General features: G+C 38.7%; 1 protein-coding gene across 6 annotated transcripts in view; it reads left to right on the forward strand.

Moving 5' to 3' along the window:
• Nucleotides 1-19,270, forward strand: part of PATJ (PATJ crumbs cell polarity complex component) — a 157,317-nt gene that overhangs the window by 62,409 nt on the left and 75,638 nt on the right. For all 6 annotated transcript variants that reach the window (XM_052802451.1, XM_052802452.1, XM_052802446.1 and 3 more), the window contains 4 exons: nucleotides 258-435; nucleotides 1,385-1,495; nucleotides 2,939-3,016; nucleotides 6,119-6,236. In XM_052802451.1, coding sequence (XP_052658411.1) covers nucleotides 258-435; nucleotides 1,385-1,495; nucleotides 2,939-3,016; nucleotides 6,119-6,236 — 485 coding nt within the window. The remainder of the gene's footprint in view (nucleotides 1-257; nucleotides 436-1,384; nucleotides 1,496-2,938; nucleotides 3,017-6,118; nucleotides 6,237-19,270) is intronic.

Here is a 19,270-nt window from a genome sequence, read left to right on the forward strand (position 1 = left end):
TGACTTTCTCTGAAATAAAAACGTATTTGGAAGAGCAGTGGGTATGGGTTGGCAGCAGAATTTTGTTCTTTATTTTGGGTGAGGTCTACTGAGGGTAAAAAGCCACCTCTGGTAAAGTCAGAAGCCTAAGAATGCTCTCATCCCTTTACTCTGTTAAATCTTCCTGAAAGACCAGAAGCTTACATTTCTTTAAGTCTTTGCATTTATAGTTTAAAAACCTGTTTCAAGCTGTTAAACTACCACATGTATTTTTTCAGTGTTGAGATCTTTAGAGACCCTCACGTGTCTCTTGGAATCAGTATTGTTGGTGGACAAACTGTCATAAAGCGCCTGAAGAATGGAGAAGAACTTAAAGGGATCTTTATCAAACAAGTTTTGGAAGACAGCCCAGCAGGAAGAACAAGGGCTTTAAAAACTGGAGATAAAATACTTGAGGTAAATGCAGATAAATGCAGATAAACCTTTTCATTCTAAGAAATAAAGATTGACTCAAGCAGCTTTGGGAGGAGAGAGGGACAAAATACTGCCACCACTTTATGAAGTATTGACGACACTGTGTTTTGAAAATCAAAAGAAACCCCTGATGTCCTCTTTTCTTTTTTTAAGGTCTGACTATGGAGCTCTTTTAACATTCTCTTCTATACTTAAGAAAAGATAGGTCCTGGTATCTGATGGGGAAATGAAAAAAATGAGAGTGCCTTCTTCCCATATAAAAAAGTGATAAGTTATAGCATACCTTTATAAGCATAAGTTATAATATATAGAAGAACAGACTCCTCATACTGACATTTGGTCTGTTATTTTGTGTGTGTTAATTTATAGTTTAAACTATACTACTGATTTGGGGGGACTGACTAACTGATTAACTACTATTTGGGGGAAATCAATGATTCTGCCAGGTGCCATAGGGGAGAAAGCCATTCCTGGCTTTCATCTCTGGCTCTGCGTTGATTTTTTTTATTCATTTTTCTGCAAATGAATACTACTGAACCTGGGTTCCCAAGCTGACAGTGCCATTCTTGTATGTGCTTTAGGGTTGTGTGTGAAGTTTTGAAAAATTGTTTCAAATCAGGTTTAGTTCACAAGCAGGTAAAATCTGAAAGAGTTGTATTATACCTACCATTATGTTTAGCGTTCTCTGACAATCTTATTCCTTATGTTTTTATCTAGGGTTGCTTTGGGAAGCGTAGGGCCACCTTTTAATTACAAATACAAAGTAATATACTTTTCCTTAAACCATCATGGAAATACACTAAAAATAATTTCTCTTGACTGCTTTTGGTACCTTCCTCACATACGCTAAATGTTCTGTGAATGTGTGTGATCCCTTGTAATGACTGTGCTAAAAACAAGCTACCTAATAAAAATAAACATCATTTGTTAGGTTTCTGGGATAGACCTACAAAACGCCACACACGAGGAAGCAGTAGAAGCTATCAAGAATGCGGGAAATCCTGTCGTGCTTGTAGTTCAGGGTTTGTCTAACATACCAAAAGTAAGTTTATTTCTATTTTTATTCCAAAACTTAATAAATGTGTAACACTCGTCTTATTTTAAACTTGGCTAAATTTCTTTCAGCAAGTTCCATCAATTTTTGTGTCCGTCCTTTCTATCAGAGTTTCTGCATATAGACCACATGATTGACTGATTACTTGTCTGGCCTGATTGGAAACCATGTTTCTCTGATGTAAATCAAATAGGCATAAATCTGTTGACTAGGTGTTAATTCAGTTCTCCCACCTGTGTAATTGAGTCTGGCCCTGTATATCTTAATTTGTTCATATTTCATAATCTAAAAATACACTCTTACTCAAATGAACAAAAGTGTAACTAAAATTAGCCAGATTCACACTAGCAACCCTGTGTAAAAAAGGGACCTGAAGTAGTTATTTGGGAGCAAGTTACATTTCAAGAGATTTAGATGCCTCCTCATCTGCAAGGCCAAGGCAAGAAACCTTTTAATGCCTTAGTAAGAAAAGGTGTACAATTCTGCCTGCCTTGAAGTACACACAAAACCCCCAAGACTTCTATGTTCTTTCAGTATAATCTGACAATTTAATTGAGAATTTTGGTGATTTAGTAGACCTGAGGAGACCTTTTTGACAACTGTAGACAAATCTGGCACAACCATGTCCATTATTTTTCCAGTGCTCCAGGGAGTCTTTCAAAATCTATTAAGACTTTCACCAGCTATGCTGGGAAGGTGCTCAAGCAGTGATGGCAAAAATCACAGTGATGGTAACTGAGTTGGCTCCCTTTCTGTATCAGCTTTTTCACAGAAAAGATCCAAAAAAACTGTCAGAACATTTAAGTGTTCAGCTGCATCTCTAACCCTTACTTTCCTAGTCAATCTAGAGAGATCAAGGGAAAGATGGATAACTTGAGATTTTGGTTTCTTTGCTTTGAACTGTAGGCTGTAGGAAACTGGACATTCACAGACTTTCAGCAGTGCTGCGCAGTCCCAACTCCCATTCACCAAAATAAGGTGCTGCCAGAGGAGTAGGAATATATTACATTTTGAAAGAATAAAGAACAGCAAGGAGGGATATTATGTGGAGGCTGAACATGCTCTCTTTTATAAGGTGTCTGTGTGCATGGATGCTGGTCTCTATCTGAATAATTAAGAACTGACACTTCAGGAGTCCATACTGAGCTCTGTATCAAGGATGTACATCCACATTGCTGAGTTCAGAGTAATGTTTAATTGAATGAAGAGATGGGGCTAGATATCAAACAGTGAGCACTAAAAAAAGTAGAGAATGTTTGTAAATTCAGTAATAGAATGTAACTTAACGACTGCACTGCAATGCACTTCTACATGGGGCAAGATGAAGAGTGTACTGGGTAGCTTTATTGTTGTCATTACCTAACTTCTGGATGTTTGTTTTGTGGCTATAATGCTCTTTCTAATGTGTGTAACATATGCATTGTTCTTCAGGTAGTTTCTGTCGTGCAGCCTAAGGGAATCAAAGTCAGCAAAGATCAGGATGCAGACAAAGAAAATAAGAGTGAAAAGGTATTTATTCCATTCAGTGCTATACCCAAGTTTTACTAAATCACATGGTATAATAGCATGCATTATAACTCTATGATAAGCCCCCCCTAAAGTCTGAAATGAAATTTGAAGTGTTTTGTTGAAATATCTTTGATTCAAGTAATTTTTGCCAAATTTCTGCCAAATACAAAGCAGGTTTCTGACAGATGTTCTGTGGGTCTCCCCTGGGTGCTGAAACCCTGTACTTATTGCAGCTCTTCACTGGCATCTTTCTGGAAGTACCTGCTTTGCTCCACATGGAGGCAAATTGATTCTCTTTGTTCAGTAGAAACAGAGAAATAATAACATGTACACAAATGATACCCTTAATGTGAGGCTGGCTCAAATTCAGTAAAATCATGTTATGGGATAATTAAATCCGCCAAGTCTCCTACGTTTCCCATTGCTGGGTAAAACAAGGAAATGACCAAGTGATCTGTAGCTGGCCAGCTAATTGTGAAGAAATTACTGCACAGTAACTTTCAAGCGACTTCACAATGGATTTAAAAGAGAAAAAATCTATTTGGTCTAAACCAGTGGATTTGTTTTAATCGCTGCAATAAGGGAAAAATTTAATTTCTCATTCCCAGCCAGATTGCTCTAATGGCCTAGGTATTTTCTTGTGGGAACTGTGCTGATTGCTGAGTGTAGGTCAGGTACTTCGAGGGTGTCAGAAGTGCAGGAGTAGAGACAGAATTAGTGCAGACAGTAACTTTTGCCTGGTGCGGTTTAACATGCCAACTACAAATACGATGAACTTTTCATTTGATCCTACTCAGTAGTCTGGTGTGTGGTGGATAATGAGAAGGCCGTTGTGCCTCCAAAAGTTTTTGTAAGGCTCCTTTCAGATCCTGTCAGATACAGAAGCTATGAGGCTCAGTTATTAAAAAAAAAATCAAGAAAGGTGTTGAAGTCATGCTTTCATGCCAGTGGATAATACTTATAATGAAGCAGTTACAAGCCCCTTTTCTTGGTTTTGTTATCTATATTTCTAATCTCAAAAGCGCTCATCCTCTTGCAATGTGCTGCCTTTAATCTCTAGGACTCCAGTGTGTTGCGTTCTATAGCGTTCAGAGGTTAAACAGGGAGCCTAATCTTTTTCAACCCTTTTTCATCTATTGGTGCTGTAAACTGGTGGGTGGAATATAGAAGAGCTTCAGTGCATAAATATGTAGCTCCCTTTTAGCTTTGAACATTGATTCACAAAGCAGTCATACTGTGTTACAGTAGGGGCATCTCTGAGTTGGAAAGAGTTGCTATTAGTGGATTACTAGTCCGTGTCCCTATGGGGAATCAGTGATATTTCTAGTCCAGTCTTCAAAGTGTCACAAAAGAATTTGATTTGAAAGCAGCCACGTCCAGCTGGAAAATCTGCCTGTTCCGGTGTGATGAATTATCTTTTCGATAGTGAAGGTTTTCTCCGATTAGTTGGTGTTTATCCTCCTTTATTGATGTTTGTTTAAAAATGATCACTTGAGGTAATTTATATAAAACCACTTGAAACAATTGAGCTTCTTGTGGACAAACCAGGTATTAACATTATTTTGCTGGTTGGCAATGTAAACTGCGCTTTTGCCTCTGTGCTGGAAACAGCTGTGTTAATACAAAAACATGGTGTAATGGAGTGCTCTGGCACAATTTCCTCATCTGGCTTTTCAGTGGGTCAGGAGGGATGAGAGAAGCTTGTCCTTCTGAGCCATAGCAAACTGCTGGATAAGCTTAGGTGTCTCGTGTAATTTCACACAGACTTCCTAACAAATGTTTAAGGTCTTAAAAAGCCAAAGGGTCAACATTTAGACTATGAGTTATTACTAAATTATAGTGATACTACTGATTTGTCATAGGCAGCTGAAAGTGGGGCTTCAGGTTTTCCATCTTCACCTGCTCAGTAATGTAGGACATGAGTCCTCTCACGCTTCCTGGATCTTCTGGATTTTGCCGAGTTCTACCTGTGTTGGTGTCAAGCAAAAAGTGGGAGGCACATTTGGTGAACTGTATACTTTGGGGAAACAGCTGTTGTGTTTCCAAGTGCTCTTATTATATGCTTTTAATACTATTGGATTGAATTAATTAAATTATTATTGTTATGCTGTCTTCAATGCAGCACTTTCCTGCAATGTTTTTTAAATGGATGGGATGATGTATATCTTATCTCACAAAATTTTCTATGTAGCTTGCATAGCAGTTTGCTAGTTAGACTATTCTACAGAAATTCAGGCTCAAGGTTTTAGAAATCCATATGCAGGTTCAGCTTTCATTGTACACAGTGAAAAATTTTATTCTGGGTTTGATGTTCGGGTGTTGAGTCGTATTTCCCAGCTATAGAAGAAATTAATTACGGGCATTCTGGTTGCTCTAATGGCATATCGTACTCGGTGTTCCCTGTCTAAAGTGCATCCTGCTATTAGTAGTGGGGTTGCATGGGATACAGTTGAATGTAATTAAATGAAATCATGTAGCAAACTAAGGCACGATCCAGTTACTTGGAGCTATAAAAACAGTTGCTCAGATGAACAAGCGCCTTCATTAGACTCGGAGCCTATTCTTTACGCTTGCTATGCGCCGCTATCTGCATCATTATAGGAGCTGCCTGTATTTATGTGAGGTAATAGAATTTTATTGTAAGTTATAATTCAAATTTTTTTTTAATTTAAGCAAAAATATAGGTGAACTGTTATGTTTAAATATTCACATCGTAGATGCACTAAGACGACTGTATTCCTATTTTGTATTTAAAAGGTTGACTTTTATTGGTACCAGACAATTTTGTTGTTGAGTCTCTAATGAGAAATGGGGTATAATTTAATGTTTATTTTTAACCCTTAATAAATGTTCACACTTCCATGTTTCTGATGATACATGAGTATTTTGTCAACAAGTAAATGTGCATGTACAATTGTATTTTCTTTTTTTGATGTACAGTGTCACTTCTTGTCCTGATTTCTTACATAAAAAGCCTACGCTGCAGAATTTAGCATTGTAATTAAGTGCTGTGTATGTACACACAGTGCAGTAGACAATAGGATTTTTTTCTTGTGTGTGGAGGTTACAAAACATGTAACTATTTGTTTTTGAATCCATTAGAGAAAATATGGGGCTCCGCCTCCAATGAAATTACCACCTCCTTACAGAGCACTTGAAAGACTGCATGCAGAGGAAGCTAACGTGGATGAAGAGGAGGATGAGGATGCTTGTGCAGAGAGTAAGTAGTGCCACAATCATTGCGTCAGATTACATTTATAGAACACAATCAGATTGTGATAAATGTGTCTGCCATTTATTGCTTGTATTATGGGAAGTAGTGCTCAGTGTGGCAACAGCATCTAATCTTCAACCTTGTTCTTACCAAGGGCTACTGATCTGTAGCTTAGATAGTCTTCTCTTCCCAGCCAGGCTCCTATAGCTCAGCTTTTCTGAAGAGATGTAGGAAGGGCTCTTGTTTATTTTCAGTCTACAAATGTCCAAGCAATGTCTAGAGGACTTGCTTTGGCAGCGATGTCAGCAGTGAAAGGCAGGTGTTGTGCTTTACTGTTGTAATTGCAGCGGTAGTTGAGCAGGCGTAGGTTGAGAACCACTGGTGCATAGTCCTTGTCCAGAAAAGCCTGCAGTCAATTTCAGACAATGCTGTTCAAGCAAAATATTTTCCTTTAAAAAGAAAAATCTGCTGATTTATTGTTTCAGTACTCTACTGGAAAAAGGATCCCCCTTTTTTGTAGCACCTTTTATGGGAAAGGTTCTGCAATTGTCCAGTTCTGGGGTTTGCAATGAATTATGTCAGTATGCACTCTGTGGAAGAGTAGGGACCTAAAGAGTAGGATGCAGTGCAACTTGAGAGCTTCCAGCAGCGTGACACAGATTCCAGCATACTGCTTTGTTAATTACAACTTTGGATAAATCGAATATTATTATCCATAGCTTATCTTCCAATAAAATATTTAGGAATACTAACATTGCAGTTAGGAGTCCTAAGTTATTTTCTAAAATTAGTTACCTTTTATTTTTTTCTCTTTATACTCTCTTGTACCAAATCAGCATACAGGTGGGGTTTTTGTTGAGGTTTGGTTTGGGTTTTTTGCTACAGTGATTTTTCTCATCATCTTTTGTCTTGGTTTTTGTTTGCCCTGGTTATGGGTAAGCCAAAGCAGAGAGATGCCTTTGTAGCTTTTGACCTTGAAGCGACCGTGGCTCCCATTTAGAGTGGAAGCTCCTAACTTGGAGCCTGCTGGTGGGAAAGCTCTTCCAGCTGCTCTTGCTGATTTCCTTGGCAATGGTGTGCCATTGAAGCCGAGATAATTAATGAGTTTGGTTGGTTTGTCACTTTTAGGGCTGCTTTGGTGGAGACAAAAAGGATTTTGGAAGGTTGTTCTCATGGAAACAGTAATGGGGGCACAGAAGCAGGGTGTTCAGCTCTGCCTCGGTTGCTTTAAGGGAAAGCTGCAAGTTCTTGAACCCATTGAGATTTTTCCAGAACTCCCCCTTACTGAGTTTGTCATCTGTCATCTCATCTGTTTGAAGTATGCCACATAGTTACCTCAAGAAGGCTTTTCAGTATTTTTGTGGGGAGTGGCAGTGAGGAGGAGCATTTGACTGCAGACTCTGTGGATGTTGGATTAATGTATCTTGAGCTTTCAAACCAATTCTGTAAACCTCCAGTTGTAGCAAACTGATTTCAGCTTGTTATTAAAGTTATAACTCCCGGTTAAAGGATATATTTGATAAGTAGCCTGACACCTGAGTTATCTAATTAGGATATGCCTCAATCTGAGTGCTTGCTAGACCTAAGTTAATACTTTGCACAGAAATAATTTCTTATTGATGGGCTTGGTCATTTTTTAGCTGTTCTGCCACCCCTAATGATATTGCCAGCTGAGTCTAATAGCTGAAAAGGTAAAGCTACTTCTGATATTAAATTCATCAATCCTACCAGATTTGGCAGCAGCAAGCAGATCTATTCAGATGAATCTGCTTCTTTCTACCCTTTTTACTGACTGAAGTTGAATGTTTAGCAATAGCCATCTTTCCCATGAATCTTGGAAAACCAAGATATGCATTTTCCATTTTATTCTTCCCTACCTCATTCCGTTCCTTTAAAATAAAAAACAGGCTAAGGAAGCTGAAACTAAGTTTACTTCAACCCTTGACGTAAAAAGCATGTTAGAAATGATATGACTGTACTTGATATTAAGCATCTTGGCAGCTGTGGAATGGGCTTTTACAGAGTCTTTTTTCTGTGATCACTTGAAAAACAAAGTTTTCTCTGTAAATTCCAGTACAGTATTGTTTTTGTGAACTACTTGATGTTCATAACTTCTGTCCTGATTCTTGAGCACCTTTCTCAGAAATCTCAACCCAGGCCCATACTTGCCTTTTTAACACTCTTTGCATGTTCATACTGGTCTATTCCTTACCCACTTATCGTACTAATTCTTCTGGTTTTGTAACCTTAACTAATAATCTGAGCTTCAGTGAACAAGTAAACTAGATTTATTGTCTGTCTTGTTTAGAAGATATGGTATCTTAAAAGGAAGAAGTGGTGTCAGCTCAGGTAAATTCACGTCATAGCCTCTCCTTCTTTCATTTACTTCCTGTAGTTCTCAGTTTCTGCCAATAGCATAGAAGGCCTTAGCAGGCATTTTGAGGTGGGACAGCTGTCAAATCTGTCCTCTGGTTGTGCTCCTGATGGGTTTTATTTTATTTTTTAGCGTTCTTATTAATACAGCTGCAGTGTCACGAACCTGCTCATCAATTTCTTTCATACTCCAGAAATACTTTCCTTGCTCCACTTGACATTTTTTCTCCTTGCTTGTCACTTCTTTCGACCTATGCTCTCAACTTTTGCCTCCATGTCCTTCATCATTTCCCATACTGAAAATGAAAGCAAAGCATTGTTGGTCTTCCTGCCATACTTAGAAATTTTTTCTTTCCTTTCCGTCCCATCTATACTGCCTCACAGTCTCCGTGTTTTGTCTGTTTTACCCTTAAAGTGGCTGAATAACCTTTTGGTATTGATTTAATTTCCCCTGTGGGATCCAAATCCGCTTGCCTTTTGGCAATGCTCCCTTTTATTTCTGCTTTTCCACCACTGAAACTAGCTTTCATTGCTGACTTGTTGGAACAGTCATTTCTTGTAGATGTTCTCCCTTTTCTTTTCAAAGGTTGTTTTTTGATCCAAATAGGGTGAATCCTTGTTGGGAATAGAACGACTAGGTAGCTCTTGGTTTAGAGAAGTTCCAGATGTCCTCCAAGTTTCTGTGGTTTAAGAAGTTTAAAGAAGTTCTATGTGGTTTTTTTCAAATGTGTCTTCTTGCACCCAAGATCCTTAGTTTCAGACCTGCTTCTCTTTTATATTTCAGTTTCATTTGAACCACTATTACTTCCAATATTATGTTCTAAGTTCTTAGATAGGGTTTTTTGCTAGACTTTGAAGGGAAGTTGAAAATAGTATTTCCTCTTGTTTTATTTCTTCTGGTGATACTGTCAAATCTTTATCAGTATGCAGCTCTAACCCTGTGTGATGTGGGTTTTGTTTACTCTCTGCTTTGACTTTGCTGTTTTAAGGCTTTCAGTTTAAGCTTTAAAATAGTTTTGTAAAACTTGCAGCATGTGCATCCTGCTGCGAAAGGAGCCTTCAAAATGTTTCATCTTGCAGACCTGAAAATGTTACAACGTGGTTTTGGAGTTTTTCCTTTCCATGCTGGAAACGCTTGTCCATGGCAGAGGTTGTTTTGGAGAAGGTCAATCTCCATGAAGAGGTTTTTTAGCCTTCCCAAACCTTAAAAATATTAGGCTTTGAATAGGATTTTGTTGGGTTTTTTGTTTGTTTTTTTTTTTTTTTTAATCAAAACAAGTAAAAGGAGGTGAGAGCATACAAAGGAGCTATTTGTACTTGCAAGCAGCTGTGCTACAGACTGCATCAATAGGCATTGGTGTGTTTTCCTTGAGTGGCGGATGGCTGTAGGTGTGCACTAAGAATCTGCTAATAGACTAATGTGCACCCTGTTGCGGCTTATTACTATAATGAGGGGTTAGTAGTAAAAAGAAGCAGAGGAAATGTATGGGCAGAGTAGTTTGTAATGGAATGTTTTGTAAGGTTTTCCTTGGGGCATTCATAACTGTACAATTTAGATATACTTTGTGATTGAGTTGACGCAATCATAAGTTAGATAGGAAAGACCTTAAAAACCATTATAAGAAAACTAAAAAGACAACTGTTGAAAGAACTTGGAATCCTTAATTTCAATTGATATTATATTTTTTAGTAAAATCTTTTGTCTAGTTAGTTGACTGAGATTGATCAGGTTGGTTTCAAATAAGTTTGAAAAAATAAAAATAGATAAAAAAAAATTGTGAAAGGTGGCTAAGATAATGGACTAGACACTGCTGTGCTCAGACTTCCTGTCTGCGAGGATATTTAACTGTATCTAATAAGGGGATAATAATACCCCCTTCCTTTTATTTTGTCTCTAGATAATGTAGAAATCAATGAAGCTGTAAGAAAGCATAATGATTTATCTTCCTAAAATGCTTTTTGAGGAATGGTGGTTTCTGTACCAAAGCAAGTGATTTAAAAACTTCTCTAGTATTTCCATTCTGCATTCCCCATTGTGATAAATCTGTGGCTGCGTAGGGTGCAAGAGGGGAGAGTCTGTGTGTGCTCACATGTGTAGGTTGGTTCAGACAAACCCACACTGCCTGTTGTCTAGGTAGGGTTGGGGTTAGAAAGCGCTTGGGCATACGAGCAGAGTGCCCTTATCACACCTAAGGTTTTTAGCAGCTTCCATAGTGTTAATGATATCCATACTCACGTGAGAGGATGGTGACTTTCATTAAAAACAAAAGATGAAAAAAAGGAATAGAGTTCAGCTGAGACTTTGTAGAAGGTATGGTCAAGTATATGGGGAGTGCAAAAGTACAACCTCAGGAAGTGTCTATGTACTGCTGTGGGCGAAGATGGGAAAACAATCATTGGCACTTTGGAAAAATGCCAGAATTATTAACAATTACTAAATAAAAACAAAACCACTGATAAATAATACAATTCTTGAGGATCTGACTGTTTGGAGTCTGGTTTATGCAAAGCTGTGCTAAAACAAAGGAAAAGCAATTCTTAAATTTGGGGGGGGACACCCGAAAACTGTGATCTTCAGGTGAGGCAGCTTGTGTAGCCAAACACTGCCTCTCCAATAGATGTCACTGCAATCAACAGCAAATAGAGATGATGTTCAAAGAGTAAGATGTAGCTTGGAAAAATAGTTCAAGATTTATGAAAATAAAATATTGAAAAAATAGTAATTGCAATATTTAATATTCTTAAATATGGTAACAAGTGTACTTAGTACAGTGGATTTCCAAAGATGATGCAAGAGCCAGGATTAGACAAATAGAGCAGTGGCTTTCATTTTTTCAGCTCCATGTTAATCTCTATTTAATGTGACTCTGTACTGCTAATCTTCTTTTCCCATTCTTGTTCCGACCCATAATTAGCTAAAATATGTAAGTTTTGTAACCAGCCCTAATATCAGATCCAGAAGGGCTGGGCAGACTCGCAAGCTGTTGTGCCACATGAGGATAGATTATGATGTTGGTGTCATTGTAGTTTGAGGTTGTGGGTTAGTTTGGGTTTTTGTTATTGGGCTGGTTTTCTTTTTTTTTGGTGGGTTTTTTGTTTTTTTTTTTTTTTACTCTGTGAATCACATGCACAGTTCTCATCATCTGATGAAGTATTGCAAAAGGAAATTACATTTTTGATGAATTAATAGTAAAATTGCAGCTGGGACGTATTTTTTACTGTGTGCTTGTACATAATGCACTGAACAGATGGCTTTGTATGTGCTGTGATACATATTCTAAAGAAAGGACAATGAACTTTAAAAATGAACAAATTAATGGTATTAACAAAATAACTGAGTATTTTGAGTTAAAATGTAACATTTGGAATAGAGAATTAGTAAGGACTTCTCAAAATAACTAGTTATGTTTATAAATTTAGAGAGAGATTATATCTTTGCTTTTTTTAATTACTAAATGAAGGATTTTGAGTCTTTTCAATGTTTCAGTTCAGCACTCATTGCAGTAAAACTAATACTGCTTTTTTAGGGTTTCAGCAAAATACAAGTTATGATGAAGTTTGAATCTTTCTTATGCTTATAATGACAGACTGGTTTTGTTTTCTGACACTAAAAAAAACATCCAAACCCTACGCCATGAACACATATCAGCGTTGGGAAACTGCAAGATTTGCAGCATTGGAAAATAACACAATGAAGCCATTTAACTAAGAGAAATTCATTTTTAACCCCTGTAGCTTGCATGAAAAGGATGCTTAGATAAATACCGTCTATTAACTGCTACTTTGCCATGCAGTGGGTCATTAAGCAAGATAGTACCTGCAGCTAACAGGGATATAAACAAACGTTTGAGGTGACTCGTGTTTGGGGATAGAGATGTCATTCGAATGCTAGCAGAGTAAGCCAGTGCACAAACAGCAGCCGTAGAGCATCAGTGGGTCAGATGTGGGAAACCAGAGATCTGCTTCTCCCTGCATACTTTCATAGGCAGCTTTCGTCTGCTGGCAGATGTAACTGTTAGCTTGTGGGTAGCTTGAAATTAATGTAATTGATGGCATCTCATAATAGAAACAGACAGACGGTTTGCCCTTAAGGAGAGAAAAATCTCAGAAAAATAGGCCCAAGGTCGTCAGAAGAAAGACAAGCACTGAGTCTGTGTATGATGAGGATTTGAGCTGCTTACAGCATTGAATGTTTGTCAGGAATGCAGATATCTTGAAGTACATGCTGGTACAGCAATGGTACAAGGGGGTTTCCCAGGTAAGGATTCAGATCTATCTCTATATTGTGTTTGTTTCCAGCAAGTCATTTTAAGTGTTTTTAGTGATAATTTAGAACTAGTGAAGTGCTGGAGATAAGAAAATAATAGCACAGATCATTTTTTTTCTCAGTTTGAAGCATGGACATATAGCATGATTGGAATATTGAATGCATTTAATATCTTTAAAATATTTTGTCCTGTGTTTGCTTATAAATCATTGTTTCTGTGTACATTGGTGTTCAACATTCTTATATACAAAACTGACACGAGCACGCAGTGCTTAAAGTATAAGAATTCCTAGCATTAAATTTCTTGCTATATAGAATAATCTACTCTTCCATAACTGTTATTGTAATGTAGAGACAGATGGCTGAATTTTCTTCACTTTGCTTGTTAAGAATGTGTTAGGTAAATGTTTTTAGACTAAAATAAAAAGCTGCTGGGGAATCTAAACTGAATATTCAGCATTTTCATGGTATAAGGAGGCAAAACAAGAATAAAGCAATGTGATAGTAAACAAATGAGCTATTGGCAATGAAGGATAATCTAATCTTTAAATATTGCCTTAGATTGCATTTGTTCTTAGGTATGATCTTTTCTTCCAACACAAGCCAGGTATCCAGAGAATAGCATTAAAATGCTAGGCATGAAATATACTGGTTTGATGTTTTAAGGTTATTACATTGTCTAAGGCAGGGTGCAGGTGGCTTATGTTGTTTGGGATCTTTGATCTTACTCAGGTGTTACAGATAAGTAATTTCATATAACTTACAGATAGAAGATAATGTCTGCGGTATAAATCTGCATACACAGGTACAAACTTGCTAAGAGAGGATAATAGAAGTAGATTTTTATGTTGCTCTCATTGAAGAGCACTTAATATCACTGCAATGACTTGCAAGTATAAATATGTAAAAAGGATGTAAATATTTCGATAAATAAATGAAAGACAAACACTAGCTCATAAAAGGTGGTTATGTGTTTATATTCTTGAACGTCTGATTTTTAGATAGGAAGGTATCTTTCGTCATTACCATCATAAATAATGTTGCTCCACTGCACAAAAAAAAAAAAATTAAAAAGAAACTCTACTGTGCATCATGTCTTGTCCAGACTAGCACAGCATTGCTTTTAGTTAGAATACAGACTAGATTATTTGCATAATAGCTCTGTTCCAAAATGGTCTGCTTGGTTTAAACAGTAGCTGCTCCAAATATGTAGTGGAAGTAAGCCTCTAACAGAAGGGGAAGTAAAAATGTTAAATGACAATAATTTTATTCTTTACAGATGTTACCTAGTTTTCCACAGTATTACAGTAATTGAGACAGCTGTCCAGAATAACTTCTTTAACTGTTTGAGAAAGTTGAAGTTATCTTTTGCTCCTCAATCTTGAGACTTGATTCTTCCTCGTTCAATGTAGTGACTTAGAGGCTAGTCATCAATTTACCTTCTGCTTTGAGCAGGTATGTAATTGCTCTTTATCAGGATAGCTGCCATGTGAAGAGCAATCCAGAATATTTATCTGTAGGTATGCTAGCTATCATACACTGTGACAGACTATTAAAAATTCTCTTTATGCCTGGTAGTGGCCACATGCGTATTGAAAACTACTTGCAAGCTAATGACGTTAGGAAGGAGATCTGAATACACATATGCATATGTATGTGCGTGTGTACAAGAGACTGCTATCTGCATCAGATGAACATCTCTGTTTTATCAGCAAATTCAAAATACTTTTGCCGTGTTGAAATTAGAAGAGATGTTGTGGCAACTGGCTAAAGGGCAGGTAGTTCTTTCTGCTACCCCAGAAATAATAATAAGCCTTTTATTATTAGTGTAATGATGGGCATGGCTGTTTGCTTCATCAGTATTTAGAGATCATGGCTTGTGCTTCTCCATCTCTGCTTCCCAATGTTGAGAGCTGCGTCCGTGGGCAGAGTCTGTAGCCATTGCACCCGTTCTGCAGAGGCGAGGGATGAGCACCTCCATCGAGACATCCATTAATCCAGATTACTTTGGTGAATGGGAAAGTGTTTCCAACAGGCAGATGGCACATCAGGTACCACTGACCAGTGGCATCTTGGCGCTGTGTGGTCCCAGCTCTGTCCTTGCCCTGCCTACCACCCATGCTGTGGGAACCAGCTGCTGCCAGGATCCACAGCTGTAATTTAAGATGCAGGAGCAGAGTTGATGTTGGTGTCATATTCTGGGGTCGTTTTGAGAAGATAAGGGAGAAGGGGGAGCAAAGTGGAGTAAGGGGGTTTGTGAGTTAGAATGTGCAACAGGAGAATAGGACAGGTAAGGGGACTGTTTGTGGTCCTGGTCTGGGGGAAGGACATGGTTTAAGTGCAGAGGAGGACCCTACTCTTCTGCATGTCTTTATGCAGACAGGCCAGCACAGAGCCAGGAGCCACTGTCATCCCAACAGCAGTAGCTGAGCGAGCTAAATTTGGGAATTCCTGTTCAGGTGATGAGTGTACTAGTGCCAGGGGACAGAGCTACAGGTGAATTATGTACGTTGTCTGAAGCCAGGAGTGGTAAACCTTGACTTTGTCATACCATTTTGTGATTGTTCTGTAGATAGCAAATGCTTTTAATGGTTGGTTGGGTTTTTTTTTTAAATGCTTTAGGTAGTTTCACCAACTGTATTAGCTATCACGTATTTATAAATACTCCTGTGTTTTATCTGTGGTTTCAGAACCGTAAGGTTAAGTAGCATTTTTTGACCTCTAAATGTCAAACTTATGTAGTATACTGAACCAGGTCCTTTCTAAAGTGAGGTGGGAAGTCGTCATTTCCATGGTGTGGTGGTCCTGGGAATATTACAAGACATTGAACATAAGTTCTCATACTTGTAATGTGCTGTTACTTGGAGTTGAACCACATACCTAAATTGGGAGGAATTTGGATGGAAATGCCAGAGAGTATGAAGGCACAAGGCGTTCGTTTATGTGTGCACATGCATGTGTGCACACAGTTATGGCTCTTGATGCTGTGCTTGTGAGAGCAGAGAGGGATTACACCATCCAAATGGTTCTTAAAGACATTATGCTACTAAGTCTCCATCCCTCCAGGTGCTCTGGGAGTAAACAGCAAGCAGCAGCATTTGCTGTACCTTAAAACAACAGTGAAGTGTATCATATACTACTACAGTGTGTAATGGTCCTGAAATTGTCTGGTCTGGTAAAGCCATGACTGTTCTGTAACGCAGTCAGTGGGGTCGCTCAGCTGCAGCAGATCGGCTGGATGCCCAGGGAAGGAGGAGGGACGAGATTCTCTTGGTGCTTGACCTTCCTGCCCCCCCTGTGCCAGGCTCACCTGCAACTTGGAACTTCAAATCTGGACGTTTTTCTGCACTGAATTGTAAACCTCAATGCAAACAGTGTTCTGAACTAGAAACTATATCTTTCAGGTGTTTGGCAAAAAAATTTGTTTTAAACCCCCTAAGGTTTGGCTGTACTCCCCTCCATTTTGTAACCTGTTATTCTCTTAGGGATATGACAGATTATTAGAGGATTAATACAGTATAATTTTGTTGTGTATCATTAATGTATTTAAACAGACAATGCAGTAATTTTACAGCAAGAGCTCATTTCAGGATTGAGTTGGTAGAAGTATAGAAGATGTGATTTTTTTTTAAATACTGTTTTTCAAGGGAAGAAAGCTGTTAAGTGAACAGCCTGACAGCATGGTATGTAGTGAGGTATCACTGAAGGGCTGGGAGAAGAGTGGAAGGTGAATAAATGAGATGAGACTGGGATGTGATGGACGAGGGAGTAAGTAGAGCTGTATGCAAGGATGAGCATGGGCAGCTTATGAGCGAGGGCCAAGAAAGAGGTTGAAAGGGATTTTGTGAGGAATGGGGAGTTCAGTGAAGCCTTTCGGGGACGGAATGATGTGGTCATTCTTTTGTGTGTGCAGGAGGCATATTGTGGCGTTGTAAATGGACAGGACTTGCACAGTGACACGCGTCAGGGAGAGTGCCGGCTGGGAAGGGCAGAGCGAGCAGCACCCGCGGCAGCTGCTGGCAGCGTGAGCGGATGGCTCTTGGCATCGGAGCAAACCAACGGGCTAACCCCTTCATCGTCCCTGGACGGGTCTGTGTAGCAGCCAGTTGGTACATCTGCTCCAGCCCGTCCTCCCTGTCCCTTGACAGCCGTGTGTTGGCAGACCTTCCCCTTTTCCTTTTTGGCCAATTTCTGTACTCTGCTTGGAGAGACGCAGAAGAGATGTTTGGAGGGGAGGACAGAGGCACTGGTTGGGTGCTCTCTGTGCTGCCTCCGGCCAGGACTTGAGTGCGGAGTTGTGAAGATTTTAACGAGTACTTCTGCGAGCACTGCAGCTAATGAAGTTGGATTCCTACAGATTTGTGTCTCCCATTCGACTGACTTGGGTGTTGAGGAAGGTGTGAGCTCCGATTTAAGTTTTTCCTGTCGCTGGAGCATTTCTAAGGGCTTTCTCTCATGTGAATTCTTTGACGCTTTAATAAAGTGTGATCTCACACTGAAGCCTTTCCCCCAGTCAGGGTATTTTATCAGGTTTCTCTTCTCTGCACGGCTGCCTATTTTCATGAACCTTTTACAGTACCTTCGAGACCCCCAGTCCACCATCAGATTTGCTTCAAATTGGCCAGCAGGTTCAAAGGTTTTGGGGCAGGAGCTTGGATTGCACAGGGTATGATTGCATAAGCTTTGTTCCTATACAAAAACAGAATAAAATTATTTACCATATTAGAATTAAACTTAATTTATATTAAGAGATTAAAATATAATTAATAAACACTGGAGCATAATCCCGGACTGCAGTTCAGAAGACCTGGCGTCTCTTCCAGCTTGGTTACCGTCTGCTGGATGTCTTGGTTAGCCATCTGTCGTTAAGATACACAAAGCATCTTGAGCCTTCTGGAGCACCATGCCACGGTTTGCAGGGGTTAGATGGCCATCTAAATTTTAAAGCAAAATAAAATAAAAAGCAGGATCCATGGAGTTCCAGCTTACCCAAAAGACTGTTTATTCCTGAGGAGCAAGTCATGGATGCATCTGAATCATCCCTTTTGAGGGCTAAATGCAGTAAAAACTACCATACTCCACTCTTATTTTTCCCTCAAGCATTTGTTTTTTAACTTTCTTTTAGCTGATTTCCTCCTCCAGTCAGAGTGGAAAAAGTAAGCCTATTTAATATAGTGAAGTTTATCTGTTTAGCTCTTCCTCTTGGATAAATCCTTGGAGATGGATTTGTTTTGCCAGAAGGAAAAGAGAGAGTACTTGACATATTGCAAGTCTCTATTCACATACATCATCAATTTCCTGATTATAATTTGTTCATTTAAAAAATGCCCAAAGCTTAATGCATTAATATCTTTACTTCATTAAATACATTAAAGACAAGATATTTGTTACCTAATAACGTGTTTTGGTAATAAAAAAAAAATGTTAAAATACTCTGTTCACTTGTCTGATTTTATTTTTCTTCTGCAGGGAAATGAACACCTTGTTTATCACCTCTTATTTGAACGTGGTATAAGCAAAGGTGTCTGACCCTAATCCTCTTATTTTACTCTTTGTGGAAGAGAAAACAGGTCTGCCAGACTCTGTCTTTTGGAGAGATTAAAAACAATCAGAATATAATTTCTGATACAAAGTATTGTCTTATTTAATCAAATCTGTCAAGTTTTATGATGTCATAAGTGCAGCATAAACCTGATTAACTTTTTGAATAGACTCTCAAGACAGCTGATTAAATAAGATGTATGGCTTATTTAGGGAGAGTATACAACTGTTTTATGATTTCACAGTGATACTAAATGGAGATTTTTGTGGGGGGAGGGATTGGTATCCATTCATCTGTCCAGATCCCCCTGCCTCACCTGATGGAAAAGGAAAATGGCAGTTGACTGTGTAAATGCAGGAGTTGCTGTCAGACTGATACTTTCAGTGGTAGAAAAATCTGTGTTCTTATTAGCACAGCATACATACTTATTTTCAGTTTTATATCACATAGGACAATTTAAAATTATTCTGAGTAATAAACCCTTCCTTTCTCATTTTAAGTGACATTCGAGTTAATTCTTTATTTGATTGGTGCCTTTCTCTTTTGGAATAATAGCATTAATCAAATGGTATGTTTTCAGCCTGGAAGTTTGCATTTTAGTTGTTCAGCTATATGAGAAGTGTATACTTTGTCATCTTCTTCTAATGTTCTGCTATTGCTCAGGCTGAAGCTCTACAATATGAGACCATCTAACTGCGAGGCGAAAGGGGGAGCTCCCACCTTCCCCAGTTGTTTAGGGTACTTGGGTGCTTGTTGCTCTTCCCTTCCTCAGCCTGTTCAACTCACACAGCAGAAAACTGCTCCACCGTTAAAGAGGAATGGTTTTCTGGTGGGTTGGTGACCTGCACAGGCTCACAG

Source organism: Harpia harpyja, chromosome 11 (genome assembly GCF_026419915.1).
Source record: "Harpia harpyja isolate bHarHar1 chromosome 11, bHarHar1 primary haplotype, whole genome shotgun sequence".
NCBI classification, from domain to species: domain Eukaryota; kingdom Metazoa; phylum Chordata; class Aves; order Accipitriformes; family Accipitridae; genus Harpia; species Harpia harpyja.